The sequence below is a fragment of the Camellia sinensis genome, chromosome 4 (assembly GCF_055761805.1).
Source record: "Camellia sinensis isolate YWXY chromosome 4, ASM5576180v1, whole genome shotgun sequence".
Taxonomy (NCBI): domain Eukaryota; kingdom Viridiplantae; phylum Streptophyta; class Magnoliopsida; order Ericales; family Theaceae; genus Camellia; species Camellia sinensis.
The window spans coordinates 145,375,698-145,389,348 of record NC_138964.1 but is presented as its reverse complement, the minus strand read 5'-3'; the positions used below and the strand labels follow the sequence as shown (position 1 = coordinate 145,389,348).

Below are 13,651 nucleotides of genomic sequence, written 5' to 3'. Positions count from 1 at the left end.
TATTTTCTTGTTTTGTTACTCTCTCCAAACTCAAATTGGTTAGTTCCTATCCCCCTTGAGTTTGCGGGGGCTGTTAAAACCTACACCTACTACACCCACTACCACCTACCACACACACTCACCTACTTCACCTACTCCCCACCTACTCCTCACCTACTCCCAAATCCTCTCCTATATAATAGGAATCCTTGTACTTGTAATATACACAATACAGATATATCAATAACATCTCATTTATTCACTTGCTCTCTCTCTCTTTCTGTATACATAAAATCTTACATGTACATCTGATATATATAACAATTCTAGACCTAATCCTAAATAGGAAACAAGAATAAACCTAAATTAATCCTAAATAGGAAACAAGAATATACCTAGACCAATCCTAAATTGGAAACAAATAAACCTAAACCAATCCTAAATAGGAAACAATATTCACATAATATATACTATACTAATAAACCAATCCTAAATAAGAAACAAATGAACCCAAACCAATCCTAAACAGGAAATAATATTCATATAATATATACTATACTAATATTATTCTCACAACTGGGTGCCTGGATCCTCCCATCAACATATCCCTTTGCTCTTCAAGAAAATAGTCAGACTCTGTAACCACGCTAGGTAATTCTAACCGTTAAATAGAGAGGTGGTGATTTTAAGGCCAGAGTTGAGGTTATCAGTCATAGTGGAAGAGATAATAGAACTCTCGCTCTAAGATGGCTGAGAGGTATGAGATTCACTGGTCAAATCTACCATGGAGACTCCACTAACTATGCCTCAAACACGATGCCAATCACAAACCCGGAAGATGAGTGGAAGGAAAGACACAACTTCTCCTATGAAAACATAAAGAAGAAAGAAAAGAACCTTTTTTTTTCTTTTTCTATTTTTTTTACTGCATTTTTTTTTTTTAATTTAAAAAATGTAAACAGTCCAAACAGGACAAAAGGCAATCACGACAAGGATGACCACCCACGACAAAGACCAGAAACGACCAAGATCAGACCAGGGCCATTCATGAGGCTAGCCGACCACCCAGAGAGGACCCAAGGCCCTAGGCGACCGGCGAGGAGGCCACGATGGCCCTAGTCGAACACCCAGGAGCAAGCGACAGCCACCAAAGGGCCTAGGCGACCCACCAATTGACCACGACGGCTTTCTGGGAGCAAGCGATAGCCACTAAAGGGCCTGGGTGACCCACCAGGAGACCACGACGGCTTTCTACAAATAGGAAAAGGCCACCAGGAGACCACGACGGCTCTTTACAATTAGGAGAGGGCTGCCGACTATCCCAGGCAAGGGTTTGGGTGGCCTGGGTAGTCTTGCGGTGGAAGAGAAGGAGGTTGTGATTGACTTTAGGTACCTCCTAATGAGGCTCTAATACCATGTAGGTTTAGAGAAAAGAAAGAGTTAAGAAATGAGTTAGACTTCATTCCCTTTTATATTGATAATTCTCTGCAATTACAGGAGTGCCATAAGGCATAATATATGGTCCAGCCATTACACCAATCAAGGGACTAAATAAGAATACAATCAATTATTTTTTATTCTACTATTTCTTATTTTAACATATAGGACCTATTGAAAATTACACAGTAAACTGGCTACTAGCTCTTAAACTAGTATCTAGTTCGTAAAGAATGGTGTAAACTGGCTACTGGCTTGTAAACTAATATCTAATTTCTAAGGAATGATTTCTCACCATTATTTGAGCTTATGTGTATTAATACTAAAAAATTATAAATATATATTTTGTGAACTTATCTAGCCACACACATATCTGGTCTCACACATATCCTATTTTTTTAGGTTTTGTCACATCAACATATCCGTATTGTATCGTATTAATATGCTGTGTCCATATTCATGTTCCATAGTTGCTTGCTAATGAACTGTATGTGTGTATTGTTACATGTACATGCCATAGATGCCATCTTGGGGCTCTGCCTTGGAGATCAAAAGTTGAGCCGATTCTTTAGTTGCTACATATATACATGTTATTTATTTGGGTTTCCCACATTTTGATAATCCATTGAAACAATAAGAACCAATTTGGGCAATTATGTTTAGCCACATATTAAGTGGTTGGGGGGCATAATAAAAAATTAGGTTGTTAACCCCTGGCACTGTGCTGTAGTTTTCTGTTTTGTGGATTGTTATCTGCTATCGGCCATTGGATTTTGATTTTATGTTTGCAGCTGCAGGATATATATTCCTAATATCCTAAGTTGATTACCATACATTACATGCATTAAACCCCAAACTTCTTGTATAAATTGCAGGTGGATTATGAGGTTAATATATGTACTGGCAAATTGGAAACTTTAGACCGTTGTGGTAAAGAACATTTCATGTCTAATCTTTCCATGCTATTGCAGTGGTCTCCATATTCAACAGAAGCAGAACTTCTGCAACAAGTAAGCCTCTGCTTTGTTGTTATTTATTTGTTTATATATTACTCTAATGGTTTTTTTAATGATAGTATACCATAAAGAATTGCACTCGACAGGAAATTTTGATAACCGCTTACTAAGCAAGACAATATTTTTCTCTACAATATGCCCCAAAACAAGAGCCCCTATACACTTAGGGAGAGAAATCACATCCCAATTAATCAAATGGTTCTTTTCACTTCACCACTTCCTTCCCACTACATTCCCACAAAAAATCTCTCATTAGTTTCTCAATTTTATTTGCCGCACTCACTGGAACTCTAAATAGCAACACATAATTAAATTGGTATCCTGGACTAAAGTTTGTCATATGATCTTATGGATTAAATCTTTATTTATCAAAAAAAGAAAAGGAAAGATATCACTTGAAAGTTCCTTTTTCTGGTCTTTCAACAGCTCCATGGGGAAAGGACATCTCTTTTGTAACATTCTATTAACTGAACAAGAGATTCGTAGTGAACTTGATGCAAGCTTTAACCGGCAATGCACTGGACCAAACAACCTTGCAATCACAAAAGCACATGTGCACATGCAAGTGACTGAGACTTTGTAGTTGAACGAGACCAATCGAGACTAATGTTTTGGCAAGAGAGTAAAGATTAATGGACAAAGTCAATGAAGTTGTTTCCTTGATGTGGGCCTTATGGCCTTTGAACTAGGAGTGATCTGGGACTGTAATTGAATCTTCAAATTCATCTGTTGATCTCTCCATTTGTCTTTATGTTTTTTGTGACTTGAGTTCTTCTTGGCTATTTGATCAAATCCAAAACTTTGTTCTGAAAAGATTTGAGAAGTTGCCATGGACATGGAACTTTTATTGAGAAACAGGACAGCAACCATTGCAATGCATTGTAAATACGTAAATGCCAAATGTAAAGACAAATGGAATATAGTGTGTGCATACATAAATGCAATGCATGTGCATGTGTGCATCTTGATTTTGATATTGATTTATGGAATAGTGTAAGACAGTTCCTTGGATGATTCTGCTGTATTGGTAGCATAAATATTTGATTTAATTTAATTAATAAATTTATTTTTTGATAACCGGGTATCTGGGGCCAGCTTATGCACGCCTCGACTAACTTGGGGCCTTGAAGTTAATGGCCGGGCAAAATATTAAATAGCTATCATTTCTTTTGTTAACTTTATTTCATGGGGTTTTCAATCCAATGTGCAGTTTGATGACATTGGGTACCGTGGCACAAAGGTCATCATCTACAATTTATGGTTAAACGGCGAGGGTACTATGGAGCTAGATTTTGACTCAGATCCTGTGGTTAGAATAATTTCCTTCTCCTGTCTGTTTCTTTTTTAAAATATATTTTGGATTGTACTAATTGTGAAATGATGGTTGCAGGATATTCGTTTAAGGGGGGATGCCAAACATATGGGGAAGGGTAACAATCGGTTGACAATGACTGAACAGCACATGGCTAACCAACTCCACTATTCCCTCCGTGTGAGTCTATGATTTAGAGCTTGTGTTTAATTATGCATGTGTTAAACTCTTGCTAAATTCCATCCTCTCACTGTTCGCAGGTATATTTGTCCATCTTATACTTGCGAGTACCTGAAAATTTCAGAATAGTATTGCGTGGTCAAGTTGTTCAGCTTCATAATATTGCCAGTGATCTCAAATTTCCAGAATTCATCTTGTACAGACCTCATAGTGGTGGATGTGTGGAGGTTGTTTTAAATTATTTGAATTCCTATTTAGTTGTGAACTGTCTTTATCCTCTTATTTACTTATCCAATTTTGGGAAAACTTTTTTTTTTTTTTGTGATCCTAAAAGTTCAATGTCACCTCCTTTTGGATCTCATCTTAATTGTCAAGTTGATTCGGAAATGTCTGTGATTTATGTTGTTTTTAAAGAATCACTCATTTAAAGATAGTCATGGCTGTATCAATGTCCATCTCAGTCACAATAATCCTTTTGAAGTCATCCATGGCATAACCTGAAGGTTAGAGTAATTTGATTCGTTTGTTTTGTTTTTTTTGTTTTTGTTTTTGTTTTTGTTTTTGTTTTTGTTTTTCCTCTTTTCAACTACATGACTAACATGAATTAGGTCACTAGGAACAGGTTGCACACTCCAGATTTCTGTTAGTATACAAAATATACTTGTCAAGCAAGACAACCGAATTAAGGTTTTATGCTAAAATTTTCATTTTTAGTAGTTTGACAATGTTTAGGTTTTTTCAAGGAGGAAGAGGAAGTTTAAATATGAAAAGGACGTGTGTGTGTGTGTGTGTGTGTGTGTGTGTGTGTGTGAGGTGAGAGAGAGAGAGAACACAATCTTTTGACCTGGAAGAGGAGACCTAAGCAAGGCACATCCAAGAACAAGAGAATACCTAGAGGGATAACAACCCAAAAAGAGAGAACCCTCAAAGAAGATGATTTTTGACCACTTGCTTGGGTTGAGACTCTTCTTGAGGGCGTCTAAGGGGCATGCTTTAATGTACCTATAAACTCTCTCCTTACTAGTTCTGTCAAACCTTGTGCTATCTCCCTCTTTATGTATGTCTTTTAGGATCTAGGTGTATGCAACTTGAAGCAAGTCTTTCTTTTACAATGGTTGGATGCTTATCCCAAATGCATGTATTGCAGATCTGTGATATTTATCATTCACCGTACTAATATTTGGTTTAACTGTGCAGGGTTCTGTGATCACAACAATAGGGTTTCTGAAGGAAGCTCCACATGTGAATGTCCATGGCTTCAATGTCTACCACAAGAACCGTTTAATACTGGTGACTAGTTTTGTTCTTTATTTATTTATTTTGGTGTGTTAGTACTTTAGTATTGGATTATGTTACTAGCATATGTTTACATCTGTTGCGCAATTCTTTCACTCATTGCCTTCTAAGATTAAAATGCAAAATGTGATTTGATGAATGTTGATCAGCGTAACTAGGAATCTGGATTAAGTCTTAGCCTACCTTGTCTGGATTTACATCTGTTGCAAAGTTCTTTTGCTCATTCTTCCTAAGATTAAAATGCAAAATGGGCTTTCCATTTATGATTTTCTTGAGAAGAAAGTTTTTGCCTGGCAGATTCTAGACTCTAAAGCTCTAAAAAAAATCCCACTTTCACTTTATTGTGCTCTTCTTTTTCTTTGCAGCCATTTTGGCATATTGTAAGCTACAATGACAAGAGATGCAGAGGGGTTGTTGGTGAGAAGCTTCTAAAGCACTTGTTATATTTTATCGATTTTGGTTTCAAATTATTGTTATGGTTGTTTGTTTCTTTCCTTCTTTTATGTACATATACATATTGAAAGGTTATTTCTATATAGTAATTAGAATTTTGGTGACTTCTGATTCTTTTAGGTGTACTGGAAGCAAATTTTATTGAGCCTACTCACAATAAGCAAGATTTTGAGAAAACTTCTGTTTTTCAAAAGCTTGAAAACCGCTTGAAGGAAATGACATGGGAATACTGGTAAGCTATATGTTCGGCATGTTATCACATTTAAAGGATTTTTATGTATGTGCAATTATGGAGTCTTATAATAGCTAAATCAGTTTGGGACTGTTGGCCTTCCATTTTTTCTTGTTTAATCAAAATAGCATCTTAGTTCATGTATTGCATTTGTATAATTTGATTGAAGTTTATTTCATTGTTCTGTAGAATTATTCTCTGGAGCTTTTCTTTCTTTCTTTCTTCTTCAACTTAAAATTATTGATCTTTAAGTAGAATTCCATTTCTGGTGATGACTCCTTTCTGTTTTATTTTTATTTATTTTTCATTTTTTTAAACTTGTTTTAATTCGTGCTTGCACCTTCGAAGTATGCGGAGGAAAAAATTCAGAGAGTTTATTTTAGGATACATAATAAAGAGATGATGTTCGTTGATGAACTTTGCAGGGATTACCATTGTGGACTCATTGGGTACCAGGTTAAGAAAAAGCCTCGAGAACCAATGCCTTCTATGTTGTCAGCTGATGGTAGACCACACAACGGTTTGCACCAACCTGTTGTGTTGAACAGTACCTCATCTGTAGGTGATGCTACAAGAGCAGCACCAGCAGGCCTAGCTCGTCGGTATCCAGGAGCTGTTTCCTCGAGTTTCTTAAAAGGAAGCCCCGGACAATCGTTACCCAACTTTCAAAGAAATTCCCATCAAGGTAAATGTTGTAATAAGGGTAACTTACACTGACCTCCCTTGAGGTTTCAAAAAAATACAAGAAGGCCCATAGTTTTGGCAAAATTACGCCGACTTCCTTTTTAGTAGATGGTGTAAAGACACCATGATAAACAAGGAAAAATATACATTTCAGTGTAAAAGAGATTAACAATTTCGTTTTTCCATCCATATGACCAATGAATTATTGATGAAAAGGGAACCAAGTGTTACATGAACTAAAACCTTAAGGAAACTCAATGTAATTATGCCAAAATTGTGAGGCTTACTGTATTTGCTCAAAACCTCAGGGGAGGTCAGTGTAATAAAGCCTTGAAATGAAGTAGAATATTTGTTCTGTAAGTCACCAACCTTTCCAATCTTTCTACCATACAATTCTTTTGTACCTGCACAGGAGAACAATTAAAGAGGAAAGAACATCATCATTTAGCGCAAGCTGAAAAGGTGAAAAGGAGGGCAGCAATCAACTTAATTGATACTGGGTCAGATCAGGAAATGGAGGTTTGTGTTTGGGAATCAGCGGTGTTCATTTCCTTGACAATGATCATTAGACTGCCACCTAAATATAAACTCATGAAAATTACGTGGAACCGAATCATTTATGATATGTGTTAAAACCTATCACCTACTTCACCCACTTAAACCTACTCCACTAAACCTAACCCACTACACCACTACCACCTCACCTACTCCACTAAACCTAACCCACTACACCACTACCACCTCCACTTCACATACTACTTACCTACTACACACTCACCCTCTTCTATATATAGGAATCATGAATCATTGTAACAAATAGAACATTATATCAATCAATAATACATAATTCATTCTCTCTATTTCTCTATACATCAAATTTCTACATGGTATCAGAGCTATAGGTTAAGCTCTTGGTGTTCTTCGCCTTCCGGCGGGCGGCAACCTTGCCTTGACCGCCCGCCGGATTTCATTTCCCTATACAAATCATAACCCTCTCAAGGCTTGTGCAGCCCGTGGAGTGTACTGTTCCACTGTGATCACAGCTGTCACTGCTCAGAACACCATTGGAGTTCAGGGTGTGAACATTGTGCCCGAGGATTTTGTTGCAGAGCAATTAAAGTCCGTGCTGTTTGACATGAATGTTGATATTGTGAAAACAGGCATGCTTCCTTCCATTGGCATAGTCAAGGTTCTTCATCACTGTCTCAAGCAGTTCCCAGTTAGAGCTTTAGTCGTTGACCCTGTAATGGTATCTACAAGTGGAGATGTACTGGCTGGACCTTCCACACTTATGGAATCTTTAGTGGGTTTTGATGAGGGCAGAACAGCATTGACATCTGAAGAAGGTGGAGTGCTTGCAGTGGTCGAAGTTCTGGAAAGTGGGTCTCTTCAAAGCCGTGAGCACGCAGTGGATGTGTGAGGCTTCCTCACCAGAGTGTTTCTCTCCATTGTTACTTGGAATCCAAAACAAACCAATACTTTGCCTTTCTTTCTTTTTCTCTTCCCTTTTCCAACCTTCTCCACTCATTTATTTTATTATTATTTTGTACAAATCCAACCCATCCTTTTTCTTTTTCATTCTTTCCACACACTCATGTTCCCCACTCAACTTTTTTACTCCATCTTTTGAAAAACAACCAACACACCCGCCCACAACTTTAAATCTCCCATTTCTTTTTTAATTTTTTATTACTTTCACATTCACACACTTCTCTTCAATTTTCTTTTCTTTAAAAAAAAAAACAAAAAAACAAAAAAAAAAAAAAAAAAAAAAAACAAAAACAAAAACAAAAAAAGACGCAGGAAGATCTGCACACCAAACTCATTTTATTCATGTCAGGGCTCACCCCGATCACCATGTTTTCACATACAAAAAAAAAAAAAAAAAAAAAAAAAAAAAAAAAAAAAAACAAACAAACAAACAAACAAACAAACACCCACATTCACAGGTGGGATTTTTCTTCTCTACTCTGCCGCCGGTCTTTTCTTCTTGCCTCCGTCCTGGGCGGCCCTTGACCGTGTTGCCTCCGTGTTTCCCACTCCACTGGGCACGATCACTCCACCATACTCCTCTACTGCAGCATATGGCGGACCTCCAAATCGGAACATCACGGTGGCCTTCCGCTTCAGCTCCTTATTTTCCGCCTTTAGCACACTTAACTCTGCTCGCGCATCCTTATACATGCGTTGGAGCAGAGCCAGTTGGGCGTTTAACTGCTGCACCTCATTTGCCCTACTCTGCAGCCGGTTCGACAAATTTGTAACCGCAGTCATGGTTTCCACACATGACTTCAGAGTATACTGATTGGCCTCAATATCAGTTTGCACCGCCATTTTTTGCTCCACCGACCGCATCGGAAAGTTCAAAGGAGCAAACCCAGAAGTGTTTAGTTGGGGTTCACTGGCCACCGCACCAGTTATTTCTCTTGTGGACTCGTTCAGTTCTGGAAAGAGCGTAAGCAGACCACGGGAAGAGGAGGCCATGTTCTGGGTAGCTGGACGGGAAGAAGAGGCCATGTTATGGTTGCTGAGTGTTTCAGAGATGGGTTGGTTACAGAGTGTTTACAGAGTGTTACCAGTGTATCTCTCTCAGCCCACGAAGAGTTTTTTCAGAGGTTTCAGACTGGTTTGATTTCCACATGTTCTCTCAGCCTCCGCCTTCATTTATATAGCACATGACGAAGAGGCCGACACGCGCACTGTCGATCACGTGCATCGCCGCGTGTCTGGCGCACCTTTTGATGGCACGTCTTTTTATGGATTGGGCACGCCTTTTGATGGCACGCCTTTTTATGGATTGGGCACGCCTTTTGATGGCACGCCTTTTTGAAAGATTGGGCACACCTTTTGAGGGTGCGACTTTTTAAGGGTCCGACAAGACTCTGTAAACTGTCCCGACATTGATTCCGGTTAGCTCCTTTATGGGTCCGACAAGACTTTGTAAACTGTCCCGACATTGATTCCGGTTAGCTCCTTTATGGGTCCGACAAGACTCTGTAAACTGTCCCGACATAGATTCCGGTTAGTTTCTACAAGGGTCCGACAAGACTCTGTAAACTGTCCCGACATTGATTCCGGTTAGTTTCTACAAGGGTCCGACAAGACTCTGTAAACTGTCCCGACATTGATTCCGGTTAGTTTCTACAAGGGTCCAGCAAGACTCCGTAAACTGTCACAACAACTGTCACAACAGTGTCTGTTACAACGGTCCGACATGACCCCGTAAACTGTCTTCTACATCGGTCCGACATGACCCCATAAACTGTCTTCTACATCGGTCTGACACGACCACACAGTGTCTGCTACAACGGTCCGACATGACCCCATAAACTGTCTTCTACATCGGTCTGACACCACCATACAGTGTCCTCTACAACGTTATGACACCCCCATACCGTGTCCTCTACAACGTTATGACACCACCATCCAGTGTCTTCACCAATGGTCTGACACGACCATACAGTGTCACCTATCCTCTTTTATTTTTATGTATTTTCTTGTTTTGTAACTCTCTCCAAACTCAAGTTGGTTAGTTCCTATCCCCCTTGAGTTTGCGGGGGGCTGTTAAAACCTATCACCTACTTCACCCACTTAAACCTACTCCACTAAACCTAACCCACTACACCACTACCACCTCACCTACTCCACTAAACCTAACCCACTACACCACTACCACCTCCACTTCACATACTACTTACCTACTACACACTCACCCTCTTCTATATATAGGAATCATGAATCATTGTAACAAATAGAACATTATATCAATCAATAATACATAATTCATTCTCTCTATTTCTCTATACATCAAATTTCTACAATATGGATGCCCGTGCTTGCATTTTAGTCTTGTTTTATGGTAACTGCTTTTTATGTGGAAGCTCCCCTGCCCCCAACCAAATTAAAAAAATAAAAAATAAAAAAAATTCTTATATCTTCAGACTCTGGATGCCCACTCCACTCATTTGTTGTAATTTATGTTGTCTCAAATTATTATTATGAAACAGTGCTGCTAAATTGTGCACTTCCTGGTTGTTTATTGTGTATTTGGGACAGCAAATTACCTCTTACTGCAAAGACACTATTGGCCTCGTTAATACAGTTTACTGTGGTATGAAGTGCATTGCGGCTCTTCAATTAACTTAATTGAAAAGGTCTTTGAAACTTTTTAAACTCTAATGAAGCTGAAAGCCAAGTACACTACCGTAACTCTTTCCTTCTTACTCAACCGAATAGGAGGAAAAAGAAACTTCCATTTCCATGGATACTTTTTCCATTTTTTCTTACCTTCTTTATTGCTTCATTGATCATATAGATGGAGCATTAAACTTCCCTCAATTTGCATCTTGGTATCAAATTTCTTGCACCCTATTACATTCTTCACCAAGAAAAATCTAATGCTGAAGTTATTTTCTTTGCATTATGTTATGATATGAAGCCATCTTCTGACCAAAAAAATTACTTTTACTTTCTTCAGCTTCAGGAGGCTGTCCATACTACTGGAAATCAGTTGGAAGATCCGGTGGCCAAAAACCTGATGCAAGAAACGAGGAGACTCCGAGCACAGTGAGTGTCTTAAAACTTAATTTTATGACGGTATTTTGGTTTTGCTTGACTATATGTGTTGTTTTCCATTTTTTGGCTGGGCATAGTTTTACTTGACCATGTAGTTTCCATAAATCATGTGGATAGTTTATTGATGTTTTGGTCATATTTTGGAAATTTTGTTACTTGTGTTTATTTATTTATTTTTTTTCTTCAGATGCTTGGAATATGAGAAGAGGGAGGAAGAACTTAATCTCAAGGTTACTTCAAACTAATCTGCACTAGTATATTGTAGAAGCCTGTAGTTGGTTGTTAATATTTACAATTCTTGAATTTTTTTAGTTATGATAGTAGTTAAAACATCTAGCATTTCACTTGATGTGTTGGAAGTGAGTGTCTGATCACTGTACCAATGATTGATGCTTCGACATTTCCTCCTGAAGCTTCGAAGGCAAAATTCGGTCTTTCAGAACAGAGTTGTTGAGAAGCAAAAGGTGAAGAATAAATTTAACGAGAAATGTTAATTTTGTTTGTGCAGGTGACAGGGCTTACAAGTGAACTACGAGAGGCACAACATGAGTATGCCCGGCTGTTGACTGAATTAAAATTGTTCGAAAATGTCAAGGGGGAAAATAAAGTAGTGATTTCTTTCATTTGCTTTTCTTCAAGTTACTGCATTTTGAAAGCGTGTGCGTTTAGAATTGTGTAAATTACAGTTATCACCCTATGTTATTAGAACCCTCTGTTATTAGAACATGAACCCCTTATTTGGAAACAAGAGCCATAGAATATGATGATGTCATGCTATAAAATTTTGAAATTCCTACTTTATCCTGCTTAAAAGTCATAATCAGTCAAAAGAATAAAATATGAAAGTCATTCCACCTTTCATATCATATGTGTCCAGACAAATAATTTTTTTGTCACCAACATTTTTCCTCGTTCTCTCTACTTTTACTGGACCTAACAGTTTCTATGACCACCACCATGATTGAACTCTCAATTACACCACTATCATCACCAAACAACCACCTCATGGAAACCTCCTCTCTTTTTGTGCCAAACTGAATGCCTCACTACCGCCCATAAGCACCACTTCTTTTCTCTCAACTATGCTAGGAAATAAGAAGATTTTCACATAATGGGACACATATGTGAGACAAAAGGGGTGAGACCCATCTTTTGTCTCACATCTGTGTGCTATTATGTGAAAATCTTCTATGCACTTGGGCTTTCCTCTGCCAACTTAAGCACCCCATCACCACCTCTCCTCTCCTCACCAACTAGATCTTGCAATTGGGTCATGTCTCTCTCTCTCTCCACCCACGAAACCCAACAATGATTTTTTTGCACACCAACACCAACTTTGTTGGACCTTCTAGGTATTGAGAATCCATTTGCTTGTGTGAATAAGTAGTTTAGAATAAAAAAATTGATTGGTCACAATGACGGACAAGGTCTAGTTTTACATTTTTTTTTTTAATTAATTTACTTTTTGGAGTTGCCTGTTGATGATATTCACGACCATTTTTTTGTGTAGGTTCGTTAGTTATCGCTGTGCATGCCTGCAAAGATGGAGAGAAATGCTGAATAGTCATGTTTTCTAGCAAAGAAGTAGGCAAAATGGATTTGGTGTGTGGATGAGGCCATGACATTGCTCAGAATGAAGCAAAGACTGATTATAACAAAGTGCAACCATGCCCGGCTTTTGTCTGAAGAAAAGCAGGCAAAAATATTTTGACGATGATATTGTCGGCTGTCACAGAAGAGGCAGCCATGCAAATTGTCCCGAGCAAGGAAATTCCAAAATCACTAGGAAGAATGTGACAGTGAAGGCATGTGAATTCAAGTGTAACTTTTCATGTTTCTGGTGTTACAAACTTGCCAGGGTCATGGTGAGGTGTTCATGAGCAGTGGTTTTTGTCTAGCCCTACTGGGGGTGTTTTTGTTGATATAGAAAGACAAAAATATATATATATATATATATGTAAAAATATGGAATTAAAGTGCACAAGTAAGCTCTCATCATGGTAAAATTAAAAAATAGTAACAATTAAAGTGCACAAGTTGATTACAAAGATTCTAGAAGCAGATGGTTTTACTAATAACTTTTGACAGTTGCGTTATTCAAATTTCAAATTTGTAATGTGTTTTATACTGTTTAAGCAATGAACTAATATGTATCCTAGTCTGTACAGCTTATCCAATTCAAAAAAAAAAATTATATAAGTAATATAATGCGTCCGGACATGTGTCGGGGGCTTTTTTCATATTAAGCCAAATTACTATCTTAATTCTCAAACTAGGCCTAGTCTGGACGGAATTTTCAAATTAGGCTAAAGCAGTATTACAAATCACGCTTTTACTGTTTGGAGTAGAAAATTTGATGAATAGTGAAAGCGTTATTACAAAAACACGTTTTTAATTAAGAAAACGTGGTTCCAAATCATGCTTTTAAGGTAAATTTGTTTTCCGAAGAAAATGTGGTTCCAAACCGCGCTTTCATTGTGCATATGA

The 13,651-nt window shown here is 38.0% G+C and overlaps 1 protein-coding gene across 1 annotated transcript in view; it reads left to right on the top strand.

Annotated features, from left to right (window-relative positions):
- Positions 1-13,280, top strand: part of LOC114263412 (protein MICRORCHIDIA 6) — a 37,137-nt gene extending 23,857 nt beyond the window's left edge. Inside the window, 13 exon segments of the mRNA XM_082866428.1 lie at positions 2,292-2,426; positions 3,643-3,741; positions 3,823-3,924; positions 4,005-4,151; positions 5,122-5,214; positions 5,586-5,637; positions 5,794-5,905; positions 6,331-6,590; positions 7,002-7,108; positions 11,067-11,155; positions 11,352-11,394; positions 11,673-11,771; positions 12,675-13,280. Coding sequence (XP_082722554.1) covers positions 2,292-2,426; positions 3,643-3,741; positions 3,823-3,924; positions 4,005-4,151; positions 5,122-5,214; positions 5,586-5,637; positions 5,794-5,905; positions 6,331-6,590; positions 7,002-7,108; positions 11,067-11,155; positions 11,352-11,394; positions 11,673-11,771; positions 12,675-12,683 — 1,347 coding nt within the window. The 3' untranslated portion in view covers positions 12,684-13,280.
- Positions 13,281-13,651: the final 371 nt, after the last annotated feature.